This window comes from Takifugu flavidus, chromosome 11 (genome assembly GCF_003711565.1).
Source record: "Takifugu flavidus isolate HTHZ2018 chromosome 11, ASM371156v2, whole genome shotgun sequence".
Lineage (NCBI taxonomy): Eukaryota > Metazoa > Chordata > Actinopteri > Tetraodontiformes > Tetraodontidae > Takifugu > Takifugu flavidus.
Genome location: NC_079530.1, coordinates 8,965,368 through 8,983,273, shown reverse-complemented (window position 1 = coordinate 8,983,273; position 17,906 = coordinate 8,965,368). Strand labels below are relative to the sequence as shown.

The 17,906-nt window shown below is 42.5% G+C and overlaps 1 protein-coding gene across 1 annotated transcript in view; it reads right to left on the bottom strand.

Annotated features, from left to right (window-relative positions):
• Positions 1–2,557: 2,557 nt before the first annotated feature.
• The window catches only part of slc24a3 (solute carrier family 24 member 3), a 31,549-nt gene continuing 16,200 nt past the window's right edge, over positions 2,558–17,906 (bottom strand). Inside the window, exons 3-17 of the mRNA XM_057046871.1 lie at positions 10,050–10,126; positions 9,764–9,838; positions 9,596–9,680; positions 9,405–9,508; positions 8,776–8,850; positions 8,633–8,658; positions 8,498–8,551; positions 7,985–8,112; positions 7,717–7,877; positions 7,378–7,612; positions 7,066–7,232; positions 6,671–6,785; positions 6,238–6,350; positions 5,905–5,970; positions 2,558–5,812 (exon numbers count right to left, since the gene is read on the bottom strand). Of these exons, the coding sequence (XP_056902851.1) occupies positions 5,663–5,812; positions 5,905–5,970; positions 6,238–6,350; positions 6,671–6,785; positions 7,066–7,232; positions 7,378–7,612; positions 7,717–7,877; positions 7,985–8,112; positions 8,498–8,551; positions 8,633–8,658; positions 8,776–8,850; positions 9,405–9,508; positions 9,596–9,680; positions 9,764–9,838; positions 10,050–10,126 (1,631 nt within the window). The 3' untranslated portion in view covers positions 2,558–5,662. The remainder of the gene's footprint in view (positions 5,813–5,904; positions 5,971–6,237; positions 6,351–6,670; positions 6,786–7,065; positions 7,233–7,377; positions 7,613–7,716; positions 7,878–7,984; positions 8,113–8,497; positions 8,552–8,632; positions 8,659–8,775; positions 8,851–9,404; positions 9,509–9,595; positions 9,681–9,763; positions 9,839–10,049; positions 10,127–17,906) is intronic.

The following is a 17,906-nucleotide window of genomic DNA, read 5'->3' as shown; positions in this document are numbered from 1 at the left end:
GTAATGCTACACCATGATCCTTACAGCCAAACTCATAAGAACCTGAAGATTCAAGTTATGGTCTATGGTTCTTCGAGGTGGGTGGAACTCGAGCACACTACGAAAGGCGGTGCCAAGTTGAGCCTTTTCCCTCCAGGCAGACAGCTGTGCCCGTTCCAGCTGTAACTCTGAATGGTCCCGTCCATCGCGGCTCCTGCCACTTTGGTTTGAACACTTTTATGAGCAGACGAGTCTCCGTAGTCTGGCTGCTCTTGGAGCCTGCAGAGAAAGACTAGTGGATAGATGGTGAAGCATTTTATACATTACCTTTGTGTTGCCAGGGATCGGCGGTCCCACGGCACAACATGGTCTTGGAAATGGGCGCCCATGATGTAACTCAAAAGGGGTGAATCTATTTATTGAATACCGATTGAGGGAAGGACCAATGGCAATGCATCCACCCAATTTAACCCTGTGGTGGCCACTGCCTTTGCCAATTTAGTTTTTAGATTTAAATCCACCGAGCGTCTGAGTTCCTCCTTTCCACTTTCCTCTCGGACTGGGGGTGGTAGACTGAACCATATTTGTGTCAAAGCCCCATCTGGGTTTCAACTATCTCCAGATGTTTGTTCTTGAAACGGGAACCATTGTCTGATCTTATAATCTTGGGAAATTCGTGTTGAGGAATGTAATGACTTATAAGGGCCTTTATCACAGCCTCCGCATCCTCTTTGGAGGTTGCGTGTGCTTCGGGCCATCCGGAGTAGGAGGCTACCATTACTGGTAAATACCTTTTACCCCTTACCCCTTCTCCCATATCAGTGATATCTATCACTATTTCTTCTCTTGCAGATTTAGGAACTGGAAAGGTTCCTGGGCAAAGCTTGACACCTTTTTTTTAGGATTGTATTGGGTGCATATAACGAAATGCCCGAAGGCTTCCAGTTCAATACAGTCCCAGACCAAAACTCACAGTTCACTGCTTGCAGTTAACCACAGACACTTATTATTAATTTAACTTATTAATTAATTTAACTTTGCCATAACCTGCACTGTTACTGAAATAGGCAGCGCTTACCTGTAGACGTTGTGGCGGAGAGGCGGTTTGTTTATTCGTGGTCGCCATAACGCCAATTCATCTACTGCAAGCACACGTGGTTCCAAAGCGCCGTTATCGCCCTCTGGCGGACAGATGTAGTAAAACACCACAATCCTCGCAGTCTAAATCAAATTAACCTGTAAATAAATTGCTTTTACAAATGGGAGCGATTTTTCTAGTGCCTACATTACCCACAATTAATCAGGGTTTTTTTTAGTCGAATTCTTCCTGTTTTTAACTGTTGTAGGTGAAAAATATCCTAAATGTTTTGCGCACAATAAATGGTTAAATAAGAAAATTACTAATATGTGTAATCCTTCGTTCTGCCACTAGATGGACGGACATCACACCAGCCCAACTATCGTCAAACAGCCAAAAGCACAAAATCAGGCAGCAGAATTAAGTTAACTACAAGATTAAACGTAAAATTAAATCTTATTACATTTGCAATTAAGGTAAAAATAGATTAATAGTATTATAGTTTTAACTGGTATATCGAGAACCCTACACCTCGTAGCATAACGGGCCTGAAAATTAAAGACTGTTAATTTAGAATATTTCTATATTCTAAATTTACCCACGGTTGGATTGAGTATTGAGTTGTTGATTCAATTAGAATGAATAAAAACTGCAAATAAACACGATCGCGTGAGGCCAAAGTCTCGCTATCGCCCTCTGGCGGACAGATTTAAAACATCACGGTCCAGCAGCATGAGTCAAATGAACTTATAATTTAAAATATGTGTGAAAAACAACAACAAAAAACCCTCCAGTTTGATAGTGTAGTCATGAACCCACACCAAAATGCTCACTGTATTAGATCTATTTTAAGTGAAATATTTGTGTAAAAAAAAAGGGGGAAATATTTACTTTTGTTTTGTTCAGGCCAAGAATTATGGAATATTGTTAACTTTAAACTTGAAATATGTTTCTTTGGTTATGTGAGAGGTATTCAATGGTGTGTTAAATTGGTGATTATTAAGAAACAATGATTTTCACCATGCAGAACTCGCTCACTACTAGTAAACATGGTTCCAACGCGCTGATATCGCCCTCTGGTGGACAGATGTAGAACATCATTACGATCCGAACATGCTGATTTAAATTTAAAAGTTAATATTTAATTATTCTTTGTAGAAAATGTTGGTGTAGTCCAAGAATGTTAACGTAAAAGCTCCAGTTAATTTTGTCATCAATACATATCATTGCATGCTTCCACCCACGAGCAATTACCTTATTGGAAAAGTGTGGTAAACACTAAAATATAAAAAAATGAATATGATTTCATCACTTTATTGACGGATGCTGCAAATGAAAACCATTCAAATCAAAGAGCATATCTGGCCACAAATTCAAAGTATGATGAGGATTTTAAAAAAATTTGTTCATGTCATCCATCAATTTGTCAATTTGAGGCAAATAATTTCTACTAACGTGCAAGTTTGTAACGCCATGAAAACCTTTAAGACAAAGTCTGTATTACCTTCAGCAAAGACAACTTTATTAATGCTCAGGTAGCAAAATCTTTTATCTAAAATTACATTTCCAGACATCTAAACACAAAGTAAACTGTTCTGTTAAAAAAGTTCTGGTGTGATAAGAGGTAAAATGTGGATATGCAGAGAAACATATTGTATGTAAAAGCTTTCACTCTGTCACGTCCTGCCACAGGGACAAGCATGCATCAACTAAACCTTCCATTTCAGACTAAATCCAGTGCCGGCTAAATCCTCCTTGAGCTGAATAATTTAACTTACTGATATATTTCCATGCAAGTAAACTTCAGAGGTCTCAAACACATAAGAACCAGAGGACATACGAGGGAGACCTAGGATCTATGAAAATATATTCAACGGATATCCAGAAATAAGACAAATCTATGTACATTTACACCCATTTATATACAAACAGTATTTACATCAGCAACATCACCCATGTGAATATCACAAATTATTTAGAAATCTCAGTAAGACGACTCTTGGGCGTCTCTGTGGCAGTTTGGTCACTTTTAAAGACCCATGTTGTCGTATTTGATACAGGCAAATGAATAGCAGCATACAACCGAGTGATCAATGGTGTCAGTTGTCCAGCAGTAAAGTGCGTGATATCATCTGACTGAGCGTGAAGTTTAAACAAGGACTGAGCTCATGAACACGGCGCGACTGTCTCAAAATATTCTTCTATCTCCAACTGTTTGGGCTCATGGAGACGTAAAACTGTTCCTGTTGGTTCCACAGCTTAATGGATTATGCTAATATTTTACCTCGTTTAGGGACAAAATAACAAAAAGAAGTGCTTTTAGTTAGTAAACTAATTTCCACCATAAGAGGACAAAATAAATCCAGAAAAATGTAGAAGTAATGAAATTAAATTTAAGATTAACCATCTATTTCAGTTCAAAATAATTAAATTCCAACTATTTTCTTTATTCTTCACCATAATTATGACCTCAGTCACGGCATTTAAGATTTTAACTTAAAAATAGTGTGACATATAAAAATCTGAGATTTGAAATCAAATGTTTCCAACTTAAATGTCAATATTTAACTAATACTGAATCCTTTTAATATTTAACTTTTTTTTGTGGTGGAATTGGGCTGAATAATTAGATTACATTTTTACTGAACCGAATAAATTGATGCTTACATGATGTGTAAAATAAATACTGATCACTGTTATAAAGTCATATCAATATAATTATTGCCTCAGATTGTAAAGATGCTGTCTCTGAATTTTAATCAGTTGTACTCTGTTAGTTACATCAATTAGAAATAATTTCATTCACATACTTAAGACCATTTAAAATGACTCTGAAAACTAAACTATTAAAAATCTCTGGATCAATAAAGTGGAATATTTACATTTCTGTAGTAGTTATTGCATTTTTAAAATTTATAATACATTTAAAACCCTGTTTTCCGCTGAGCAACAACTTAATAAAAATAAACAGTTAAACAATCTTAATACCACATTTCTCAGAATCGATGTTAAATCAAAACTGTAACCAAACAAAAACATGTTTAACAAATGAACCGGTCTGTCATAAGTGTGCATCTCGCCTCAACAGTTTCACTAAGAGTAAAATCACTCAATAAATAATACTTTAAAACAATATAAAAACGGAGGGCTCCACAAACGTGTCACGTGGTCTAAAATCTATAATCACAAATCTACCGTATATTGATTGCTGATGTCAGTGGTTCAGAAATACATACAGGAAAATAAACTCCATCAAAGTCCTCACGCTTCCGGTTCCTCACCACGCCCCCGCATGGCCACGCCCACACGAGGGGACTCTCCTCCGCGGGACACGCCTTCTTCGGCCGTCATGGCGGGACTAATTAAATAGTCTGAGAAGAGTGAAAGGACAAAGCAGCGGTCTGCTCGCCACAACAAACATCTGATCCTTCCACGTTCCTCCTGCTTCATTTTACAAGGACGCCATCCTCATAATCAGCACGTGCCAGGGGCGGGGGCATTTCCGGGCTCCCATTTAAAGTCTTGTGCAACTTTTCTCCTCACGATCTCGAATCAGTTCTGTGGCCACAGCGCTTCCTCACGTCATAGATCAAATCCCTCCGTGTGTACGGCGACACCCAGAGGACAAATGTGCGCATGACAAGATTAAATAAGAACTAGAACATCTGGTAATATTTACAAAGGTGTGCTCGTTTTAAAGCTAACGTTATTGTCAATTCACTTCCTGCAGAGATCCTACAAACAACGACTGTGAAGCTAAAACTTGACTGGATAATGCCCTGAAAATGTGTGTGTGTGTGTGTGTGTATGTGTGTGTGTGTGAGCGCGCACATGTTGTGCAGCAACAAGCTGAAAATGGTCCAAAACAGCGACATAATTGAAAATATGGAAGAGGATTATTGCCATTTTTAAAAATAATTCAGAAGACTTGCTAAGTCTACATTTTAAATGCTCAAGTTTTTTCCATTAATTATTGAAATAAAAAAAAACTCAATGTAATTGAGTGTAAATCTCAAAAGTAAATAAAGTTAAGAGGGTCAATTTGGACGTGCAATATCAAAATTATGAGATTAAAGTCAAATAAAATAAAACCAATGGAATGTGAGATAACAAAAAGTGCTTTTGCTGTAATCCTCTTCCACAGAATTTACAGATTGCAAAATACAAATATAGCATAAATAGTTAATGTAAAATAAAGCTTTGTTATTAATAAAACATCCTGATCAGACAAAACATTAATTCTACGTAAAAGCTTTGTTTTTGTCCTACCACAGAGCTAAAACAGCCATCCCTGTGAACATTTACCTATGAGACCGACTCGGGAAAGAACAGCAGCTACATTCCAACTTTCACCAAGTTACAGTAGTCAAAAGAAAAGTTTACTTGTTGGGGAGTCGATCCAAACATGCGATGACGAGCAAACATCAGCGGCTCCGTTCTGCACCCACAAAATCAGGCATTAAAATAAAGTGCAGAGTGAGACCTTCTCTCACAGTGTGGATCGAATGGTTTGCCCATAAATTTGGAATTCAACTTCCTGTTTCTCCTACACCATTTCTAGGGTGTGCTGAGGTGTATTCATCAGCGTGTCTCGACGTGTGTGTCTCATTCTTCTCGGCAGGTTGGCAGGTTGACAAAGGTGAAGATGTTGTACTCTATGAGGCAGGAGAAACACAGGAATACAGAGTACAGGAGGAGACACGTGAAGCCCAGACGTCTGTTCAGTGTCCACTTATTGAGGTGCACTCCCAGAACCTGGACAGGCAGAAGACAGGCAGATGGACAAAGGGTTTACGACTCAGCAGCTGTTCTGCGTTGCCTCATGTCTGACATTATAAAACACTCACAGTGAGAAACACAGATGCCAGCAGGAGTCCAACAGAGAAGATCAGACCTTTACTGTTGAGTTTGATCTGAAAGAGGACATGATCACAGCCAGTCAATGTAAACAACAACAATTTAAAGAATCAACAGCAGGGGCAAAAGCCTGGAATACCAAGCTGCTCTCTGCCCGACTGAGCATAATAAAGGTCATATTTTATCCTCCATGGTTGGGGGCATGTCTTTGTTGCACCATTGCTTGTTTCACCGTGTTATTTCAGGAAGTGACAAAGACCACACTGATTGACTTTTAGCGAGGCAGAACCAAACAGATGGCTTGTCCAACCATCACCACTTACATCTGAGCCGTAGTTGATGGCCAGCGTCTTCAGGGCCCAGGGGAGCCCGAGTCCGACTAAGATGTCAAACACGTTGCTACCGATGGAGTTTGACACCGCCATGTCTCCCATACCTGCACGCAGACAAAGGTTGAGTCAGGAAACAGAGAACGGGAATCGGGGAAGACAGGGAGAGGGTGGGCGAAGAGGTCAGATCGATTGTGATCCAAAGAGGTACAAAGACAGCAGACAGAGCCTTTTCAATATTTGATGACAAGCCTAAGAATAAACGCAGATGAAAAGAGGTAGACACCCAGTCAGGCTGATGCCCCTCACCAAGGCCACCGCATCACCACAGGGACGGCTCCGCTCTTCACCTCACCCACAGCTCATCTCCTGCCCTCCTTCATATCCTCTTCCCTTTGATTCTGTGGATATTCCCCTGCCAGTTTACCTTGACGTGCTACGATCAGACTAGCCATGCAGTCCGGGACGCTGGTGCCAGCCGCCAGGAAGGTGATGCCCATGATGACGTCTGGGATCCCCAGTGTGAAACCGATCACAGTCACCTGAGATGGACAAAGACAGACACAAGTGGGCCGCCTATTCCCACTTTCAAATATTCTGTTCTATTGCAGTCTGCCACCAGGGGAATGATGTTGATGATGCTTCTGATGTTACATTCTGATGAACGTGTTAGCAAGCATTTAGCATGTTTCTGTCAGGGGGTCAAATGTTCATAAAGATTTGCCAGTTTTCAGTTGAATAGTTAATTATAAAATAATCATTTATGATTAATTCACCAAGCGGGAATGAAAAGTTGATGTGCGTTGCTGGGAAGCGTCTCACCATCCAGACCATGATGTAGGAGAAGCCGGCGATCCACAGGGTGGAGCAGACAAAGGACAGCATGAACCAGTTGTCCCAGCGAGGTTTGGAGCAGTTGGGGATGGTGAAGTAGAGCAGCAGGCAGAGGGGCCAAGCAAACAGCCACTTCACTTTATTGCAAGCGCCCGCTGCAAATACACACCACACCCACTGAGTAACCCACAACATCACAGGCTTCACTGCCTCTGTGGAATGTGGAGCTTCATCGGCAGCTTCGATGAGCATCGGGACCGGTGATAAAAAGAGTGTATTTGATGTGTCTCCAGCAGGTACCTGGACACTGGAAGGGCACAAACGGTCCCTCCCCATCTGCTTCCTCATCGTCGTTCTCATTGTTCTCGTTGTCCTCATTCTCCGTCTCGTTGCCTTCATCGTGGTCATCGTGGCAGATCCTGACAGCTCTCTCAGCCCCGGAAACCCCATTTTCTATACCCCGCCTGCTTCCTCCTTTCACCGGGACGTCAGAGTCACCGTTGGTCAAAGTGTGAGTGTTGATGAGTCGCTGCCTCTGCATCAGCAAAGATTAACGCAGTGAGTCAGACAACAGCCATGGGACTTTTGTTAGATCCTTCCTTTAATGAAAGAGAAAAACAGTAATGTGACCTCCATTACCTCGGTGATGAGCATCCGAGAGGCCATGGTGAGACGGGTTCTCGGGGAGAAGTGACTTGTGATCATGATTCTCATACCGGCCTCGGAGAAGGACAGCTGGTGGGGGTAGGCACAGAGCAGCTCGTCCACCATCAGCACCGAGGGTTTCCTGTGGTAGTTGGCTGTCGGACACACACACATCAACAGCTTTTTTTTTCTCTTCATGCTCAAGAGGTGTTTTTCTGTTTTGCAAAATTGCATAAAAAAGGCAAAGAGGCTAAAATCGCACCTTTCTTTAGCAGCACAGCAGTAGCATCGCAGCCGTCATCCAGCTCCGAATTATTAGCTGCTCCGTTCCGCAAAGTGGACGATTTCTTCTTCCGTCTTTCCAGGAATCGAACAATGTGGGAGTTCAGTCTAAAAGAGACGTCACATCAAATCCACTCCATTTTTGACAATGCGCGCTAGTGACGATTACTTTCTCTTACTTTGAAGCTTCTGTAAAAGCTAAAACCATCATTTATATTGTAGAGCAGACAACCAAGTCCGAGGCACCTTTAAAGGCACCAAATATATTTCTCAATCAGCTGGTCCAGACAAGATGGTCTCGGTGATCTTCATGGATCATATGTGGCAAAATTAATTGCTTTGTTTATGTTTACATAATTAGCAGTAGGTTGTGAAGTGGGAATAAATAAAAAAGAAAGTTTAATGTGTTCTGATGCATTTGTTTTAGCAATGTCCATTGAATTAAGGACAACATAAAGAATTTTTTATTTTTTTTATCCGTGTTTTGACTCACTTCATAATCAAAATGTAGACGAAATACATCAGAATCAAGGTGAGCGCTTCCCACCTGCAAAATACAGTTGACATTGTCATGAATGACTCTGAAGTTGGAATCAGTATCCACATCGTGTTTCTAAATCAGACTTACCAAACAACCTTTTCATCATATATGAACTGCAGCAGAAAGGAAGGAATGTGGAAAAAAAACAGTTTAAAAATGGAAAGTATGTTTAAAAATGGAAAGTATGTGTGAATGCGACTCTTCGTCCAGGTTATGGACAGTATTCTCACCACTATGAGAGCAGAGATAGACAAGGTGTAGTAGACTGAGTCTCGGAGCAGCGGCCAGTGGGAAAGATGGATAACCTGACAACAACACACGTGAGAACACGTCACACAATCTGTGCACTACTATCAAGATAAGCAAGCTCACGCTGTCTTCAAGGGTGTTACATACTGAAGCATCCACATCTGTTACATTTACTCTCAATGTTATCTCCCAAGAATACAATGCTGGCTCAGACCCCGTCTGGACAACATGTGTGAAAACAGCTCTAAAAATTCTCAGTTAACAAACTGCTGAAATATTGTGGTATGGTGATGTGCCCACCGCCGTTATTCTATGGCAGTGGCTGAATCTGGTGTAGGGCTCATGCTGTGCTGTATTTTGCTGCACATTATTCATCACTGCAGCCATCTAGAGAGACAAACGATGAAGTAATGATAAAAAAGATGAATTAGACTTTCTCTTTCTCTTGTTTAGCAGATATTGGTCTGATATAATGCCCAAACTGCTATTTGCCATCGAGCGTCATGGACGACAGGCGGCAGAAACACACAGCTTAAACAATCTTTTAAACAAAAACAAAAAAAAGGAAAGAAAGATGGACACGATTTCTAAGATTTGGGTAACGGCGTACCTGCACGGCGAAAATCCCACACACCCCAATGATGCAGAGGATGTTGAAGACAGCAGAGCCCACGATGGTGCCGACCCCAACGTCCCCTTTAGTGATAAAGACACCTGCACGAAAACAGCCCACGATGTTGAAGTCAGTCTCGAGTGTGAATTAAACACAGGTGAAGATCGTTCGGTGGGATGGTTGTCTACCAATCACAGAGGTGAAGAGTTCTGGGGCTGAACTTCCTGCTGCCATGAATGTTGCTCCGGCAACATCTTCACTCAGTTGAAGACGCTTTAAAAGGAGGGAAGGCAGAAAGAGTCGTGGTCTCTGATGTCACTACACTGCTTCAGCCATTTGCTGTGGCATTTTCTTACCTCGCATATCTTCTCCAGTGAGGGCACGAAGTAATCATCACAAACCAGAGCCAGAGCGTAAAACATGTAGACGGCCTGCAGGGGAAGGACAAGACACACGTGTTCTCCTTTTACCGGTTCTGGTCCTAAAACTTCAGTCAACATTTTTAAGAAACTTCCTAATGGAGTGGTGAGGAGGAGATTCATTCAGATTCACAGTCCTTGTCAAATTTGTTGATGGAGCCTGAGAGCAGGAGCGGGTGATGGGGAATAATGACGGCTCCAGAGGAGGTCAGGTGACACTTACACAGAGGACGTGCAGGCCCACCGCTCCTTCAATGCGCTCCTCGTTGGTGAAGTAATCCTTGGGGAACTCATGAATCGCTGTGGAGGAAACACACAAAACAACTGGTTGTACTGGGACATATCCAATATTTATGGGGCCTGTGTCAGTTTTTGATCTCTGGTACAAATTAAAACCCGAGCCAGTCAAAAGGAGACATAAAGAACAAGATCCAGTGGCTCTGCCGCCTCTCTGAGCATCCAGGCTCAGCGTGACAGATGTAACACAAGTATCCATCATTGTGGGCAATCCCAACATGTCACAATACTTTCCTGATTCACAGCAATCACGTGTGTTTTTCCTGTTGCATGTGACACATCTAAACAAATGGCTAGGCTAAAAATAGCCCGAGTCCAGGCTGACAGTGTGTGTGTTTGGGATTTGCTTGGCTAGGGTAACATGGAGGCAGCCCGATGTGCAGTGACATTCTGTCTCTGAACAGCCAAGAGCTCGTGAGTCAGGCGGCTTCAGCTCCGACTGGCCCTGCTTGGCCCCCAAACGCAACAGGGGCGCATCTGCTCATAGGAAGTGACAGCGGCATGGAGAAACCATGAGAGAGCGCGAGGAGACTAAACTAAGAATATGATGTCACGTAGAGCCGTCACTGAATGAAAAGGAGAGCTGAGGTAAAGAGAAGGTGGAGATCATAAGAAACAAAACCATCAAACTTTAGATAAATTATTTGTTACCATTAGCATTAATGTAATCCAACAAAAGCATGTAGACAAGCGTCCATGTTGCAGCTTTAGTCACTGTGAATTCTTGAACACATTTGTTACAGCTGCTCTCTGTATAAAGGCCACATACATAAAAGCGATTAAGTCCTTGCATCAAAAAGATTGAGCCATACATCGACATCCATTAAAGATTTAGAATTAAACAGACCCATTAACTGACAGTGACCTCTCTTATCGTAGTTATGGCATTGTGACGTACAAATGTGCTCAACAAAAGCATTATATAATGTTTGCATTTAGAAAACGCGGTTTCTACAGGCTGCTGCATTAATGGAGTCTCTAGATTAAATATAATCTGAGTTAGGTGGTATGGGCTATTGTTGGGTTAAGTGTTCATCTTGTTTTCAGGGCCAGGCTGGGACGTTAAACACATGCTCAGCTCACGTGCACCACAACACAGGTCACACTCTTACAGTGCCTGCGTACCACCACAACGAGCAGCTCAAAAATACTATAGACCTGAGGAACAACGCTGGCTTCTGCCATCCCAGCATCACCAACTATCACAGCCCAAAACCAGTTAGAAATTTTAAAGTATTTGTGTGAAAATGTGCTTCAAGGCTGTCATGCTACTTTGATCTTTTATTATTTGTGGATTCTTGCCGATGCTTTTAAACTGACTAACCCTAATGTGACACGACTGCGTCAGTTTTAGTTTTTTAGATACAAATGAAAGATGTCTGTGTAGATTCTCAATCATCCAGGTCATAGTTGTCCAAGGTAGTTTTCTGTGTCAACTGGACTGTTTTTCTTCTCTTTGAAGATGCTTCTTCAGTTCTGAACTCGCTGGGGACAGGGCTTGAAAATATAGCCCTTGTGGACCATTAGCATGCTAATGATCTGGGTGGTCACCAGAGGGTCGTTCACCTAGTTTCTGTTGAGGTGTCTCCCCTTTGTCTGCTGGCTCACTTGGTGGTGAGTCTCCAGGTCTCCTGAAGTGGTGTGAACGTTTGGTTTATTGTTGGAAGGAGTGGAGGACTGCATTGTATGTGGGTGACAGGAAGTGCCTCAGGCCACCACCTCTGTTTAAGGATGGTTTTTCCAGTTTGACATGGATGGCTGCCTTGACACCCCTCTCAAACCAGCGGTCTTCTCTGGCCAGTATCCTTACTTGGCTGTCCTCGAAGGAGTGCCTGCTCTCCTTTAGGTGTAAGTGGACTGCTGAATCCTGACCTGAAGAGGTGGCGCGTCTGTGTTGTGCCATTCTTCTGTGGAGAGGTTGTTTGGTTTCCCCAATGTACAGTTCCTTACACTCCTGCTGGCACTGTATAGCATAAACAACGTTACATTGTTTGTGTCTTGGTGTCTTGTCCTTCGGGTGTACCAGCCCCTGTCTGAGAGTGTTGCTGGGTTTGAACTGAACCGGTATGTCGTGTTTCTGGAGCCGGACAGATAGGGGATCGAATGACTGTGGCGTTTGTTTCTCTCCTCCTCTTCTTTGCTGGGTTCTTGCTTTTTTGAGGTCATGGAAGAAGTAGTCAAACTGGTTTCTAGGACTCAGGCTGCCCAAGACACCAGGACCAAGGAACATCAGAAGCAGAAATTTACCATCCTACTGGCAAAGCTAATGGTCCACAAGGGCTATATTTTCAAGCTCAGTCCCCAGCAGGTTCAGAGCTGAAGAAGCCTCCTGGGTGGAAGGTGAAACGTCTTCAAAAGAGAAGAAAAACAGTCCAGTTGACACAGAAAACTATCTTGGATACAAATGAAAGCACACAAACACACAAGCTGTGTGAGATCAATGTGACAGACGAATCTCACCTTCAAGGGCAGGGAAACACTATCAACCCCCACCGCCAACACCCCACAACTGAAGGCTGCCACCCCCAACACTTACATAATATCACATGGATTACGTAAGAGCACAGAGAGAGAGAGAGAGAGAGAGAGAGAGAGAGAGAGAGAGAAATCCGCCAATACATCATTAAAGCGATCTGAGGAGGCCACAGTTCTAAGAGCAGCAGGAAGGTCGACACTTTATGCAGATGACAGATGGCCGTTCCTCCATCCATAGGAAAACATGGCTAGCATCTGTCATGATGCTGAGATACAAAACCAAGAACAAATCAACCACACCATTGTGCAAAGCCACAAAAAAGGAATTTCCTTCAGGTAACAAATGCTGGTGACAATGTGTGAGTGATTCCTTATGCAAGGTCAAATATCCTCAATCATGAATGTTTAAAATTTCTTTTCTGTAATTATTCTAGTGTGACCATCTGAATTACTTTCAAAAAAGGTCTAATTTGCGTTGTAGAATCAGAAAATGAAGCATGAAACATTATGTCAGGAACTATCCATGATGATCTCACGCACAGAAATGATGCAATCCAACATTATTTTAAGTATTTACAGATCTGTGAGGGATCCCCCCCCCACCCCCCCCCCGTCCCTCACCATCTACATACAAGATGTCGGATTTACAATCACCACCCTAATGCCAGAGATGGCAGATTGAAGTACTGAGATGTAAAAGCCTGCCACTCCAACGCCGATATTAAGGTTCAGTCTTTTATGTCTCTGGAGTCTCTGTATCCTGATGTACAATGGAAACCGATCAGCCAAGGACAGAAGCAGCCAGCAGGCCACGATCACGCACACGTGAAACACCACATTAGTTTAAAATGATCGCACCCTTGGACTCACGCCTGCTAGCATTTAGCAGTCCAGTGTGCAAACCCCCCCAAAACCGCATACACAGATGGCAGCATGTGGTTGCATTTATCTTCTTGAAAAGGTGGCATTATCAAACCCAAACATCCATCTGCAAAAGGAAAAAGGAGGAAATCACAGAAGGACGTCGGCCCCATTGCTGTCCTTTAAGTGCTGAAAAATGCAAATAAAGGTGTCTTTTCTCATGGCTCTCTGCTATCAACTGATGCTCAAAGGAAAGTAATGGAGTGGAAGGGCTCATTGTCACTCCAGCATGGCTTCCTTAATAATTACAATTAAAACAACTGAGTATTCATCATAAATCACATAAAAACCTCTTCACATATTTAATTTAATTCATTTACAAATGATGACTGAAACTATTTACAGAGATGATTGACAGTGAGTGTTTTTTGGTGTGTGTGCGTGTGTGTGTGTGCGCGTGCTCCACCAACACGGAAAGGTTACATGCTAATACTGGCATTTAATCCGCAGAGCAGCAAAACGTGGACAGCAAGAAATGACATTCTGACCCGGTCTGAGCTGGACCTCCCATTAAACACAAATAACAAATAACATAACCGTTGTGTGTTTCACCTGAGGATGATCAGACCTGTCAGGTGTCCGCTGTACATTTTGTTATATATATTAAATATTTCATTAACTGGCCATGTGTTGTTGCGTAACACTTCTATGGATTTCCAACGGACTGAGGTTAACCGGACAACAAACTTTCAAACTCTTGAAATGTGGAGGGAGAATCCTCTGTAGCAGTCGACAGAGCACCAGGTCCTCAGAGCCTGGGCACAAACTTACGTGTTATCATGTTCATCACGTTCATCCACTCACCTACAGATAAACAAATACATTAGCTCCATCGTATATATGATCAGGATTTACATTACCAGATGTGGCTGGTATTAATCCCATCTCTTCCTCTCTCGCCCTGTCTCACTCACTCACACACACACACACACACACACACACACGCACACACGCCGTTACCGTTACTTTGATGTTCCCTTTATTCCAGCACTAGTGTACATCCACTCTGCTGTAATGCATGACATCATCATCATCATCGCTCACCCTGTTACTAAGCTGCAGCATTATCAGCCACTTAGCCAGCGTTTTCGGTTCACTTTCTCTGAGCAGGTCTCTCAATTAAGAGAGCTTTCATTTTCCTGCTTAGCAGCACAAAACTCACCAGAACATTTATTGAAAGATTTGCAGTCTTTAGGTAAAGATTTCTGTGTTGTGTGTTGCTGTTGAAATGTGTCATTGATAATTTCCTTCTTATCTCCGGCTGGTAACACACAGTTAATCCACACATCCAGGTGTCCATGGTGTCAGCAGATGTAGTCGTGGTACTCGACACACAAACCCTTTCCAGAGAAACATGGGGGAACGGGGGATAGTATCCTGTTTGCTCTGTGTTTAGCTTGTCAAAACTATAGATCGTCATGGTAACTTTGGTCAGTCTTGTTCTCCTTGCAGCTGTATCTGATAATCAATGAAGGGTTTCAGTTGTTGAACTCCTGAAGTTACTTCAACCGTGTCAACAAGAGGATAGAAGTCCACATTTTCTCTCTGAACTAGCTGAGTTCACATGGAGGGTTTTTGTAATGTAAACATCCCCTGTGGCGCCGAGGAATGCACGTCGGCGTGCCGAGGCATCAAAGAGGGCCTGGACGCAACGGCAAAATCCTCTAGAAGGACAAGAAGGAAGGAAAAGACAGATCGAACGAGGTGTGGTCAGGTGGGAACTGTATACATACACACATTTTCCCATTTTGACACACAACTGTACAAACATGCGCAGACACAGTCTACCACCAGGTCACGCAGTTTGCTGGTTGCCACGGCAGCACAATGAGGAAGGAATAATCCCATGGAAAATTGTGTTGATTTGCACGAGCATCAAGAAAAAGGGGTCAAACAGAAAAAGGGCAGCGGCTTCCTTTAACCAGGTGGCAGCGAGGGAATTTATCCCCTATTGGTCATTATGTATCATTACATTATTTTAACTCACGTGCAAATACCTCAACGTGCTGACATGGCGGCGACAGGAGCCACGCTAGGAAAAGTTCAACAGCTATCCAATGAAATTTTGGATTTAACTTAAAACTACATCATCACACATCAGCACACATCCTGTTCTGATCATCGGGCACGGTTGGGATGGACCGGTTCTCAATACGACAGCAAACCCTTTGAAAATCAGCCACCAATTTATCCATTTATTCACTGCCTGTTAACTACTGTTCTTCCTAATCAGGTTCAGGAGGGTGCTGGAAAGTTATCCCAGCAGTCAGCAAGAGGCAGGACTACACGCTGGACAGGTGGTCAGTCCTTTACAGGACACACGCAAGCCTGAATAGAAATGGCTTTGCAGTCAAAAAATGGACCATCTAATTTTAGCACACTTGTAAAAAGCACTACGGCCAACCTTCAAGGACTGGGCTGACGGTCCGATCAAAGTCACAGGGGACATTCAGCTGTTTGGTAATTTCCTCTGGATCATGTGAGATGTTCCTGAGAGTCCTCGGTAATTTCCACCGAGGAGCAGAAAGAAGGTCCCAGCGCTCTGTGCAAGGACATTTATCTTTTTCAGCACATGAAATGCTTAAAACACAGCTACAATCAATTGTATAGATTTGCCAGACAAGAGGAAGGAAAAACATTGAGGATGGACGACAGTGAAGCGGAGTGCACGTGAAGGGTAATGTATTGGCTTTTTTATTGACTTCAATCAAGCTTAACATCAGACTGTGATCACAAGCAGTTCCTTCTCTGGACTTTACGTGCTGTTATAAGGAGGCCTTCAATCAGCTGCCGGACATCGGCGTCAGTCATTGATCATTAAGCAGACTCGTCACTGAAGGCACTAATTAAATGTGACATGTCAATAAATGTCAGTGTATGAGGGATGGACTCCCAGCGAGTTTCAATTCATAAAGTTTAGCAAACCTGCAGCTTCAGATCAAGGATCAAGAAGAGACTGGGGTGAAAAACCTACCGTACCCATTGAAACGTCATCTCTGTCACATGTGTGAAACATGTTTCTATGCAAGTGCAGCGGGGATGACGGATAATGCTGCGGCCAGTGAGTAGATTATATCACAACTCTTAATCCTTTTTATTACAGCTGCTAATGTTTATCAGACATCTACATTTACATGTTCTAATCTACAGAATCCTGAAATACACCAGCAGGATGCATCCGACTTTGACATGTATGTGTTTCTAGAGTTTTCAGAGATATAAATTAAACATTTAGTGTGTAAAATTTGTCATTCCTAAATTTAAGAATCCAGAATACAGCAAGTACTAAAATGTCTTTTCAATAGTTCCAACAGCTTCAGGATCTTCATCATCATCACATACATATATATTACTTATATTATTACTCTGATCAGGAAATGATGTAACATGAAGTGACACACAAACCCACACACCTTCCAGCTGGTTTAAAGAGTCCTGACATGCCCAGTGAGCTTCCTGGGAGTGACAGATGCATCGTGGGGAAAGAGGAGATGGCGGCTTGGTAAATATACCACTAAAATATACTTGTTCAGATCTCACACATCACAAAACTACACACTGAAGAAGGATGTGAGCACATGCAATCATACTCACATCAGCAGCTTCATTTCGAGTTGGTGTTCTGCACTGGAACCCCAGGGGTTTTAGACACACACACACACACACACACACACACACACACACACACGTAAACGACCTGCTTGCCTTTCACAACCTGTTTGGCATTCCAGCGGGCCAAACACCACAGAGGCTCCGCAGCAGCAAGAGTGCGATCAGATCTCAGACTACGACGTCCACGGAGCTGAACAAAATGTTACCAGTTGTAATCTGTCATTAGGTCAACATGTGCTGAAATGGATGAGACGTAAAATTTCAGTTACTCATGCTGCATAGTCCAATTGTGTTCAACTTAAAGATTTTGAAATTTGACTTTTTGTCTTCAAAGCTAATGTTTGGATTGCAGCCATTCTTAAAAGGTAGCTCCTTTAATAAGCAGTTTTGATATTGATGTGATTTCAGGAATCCGGTTAGGGCTGTTTTTATCTGCCCTTGTGCCAGAACCATCTGTAAACAGACTGTTTACCATCAAACTTCAATTAGCTTCAGTGTGCAGTAATGGAAAAAGAGAAAATAGTCCTATTAAGCAGATAATTAAGTTCACGTTTGAAAAAAACTGCAGCACGCAGGCTTTTCTTTCCGCTGTCCATTACTCGGGATGTTTGGTGTGTTACCAAACACACCCACAAGGCTTTCACCATTTGGACAGAATCCACACAGGCTCTTTTATTACAGCTGACAACCTGGAAAAACAAAGAAGTCAACAGATTTTAAGAGCAGTGCGGTTCCAAAATGTCCTCATGTGTTGGGAGGTAACTGCCATTAGCTT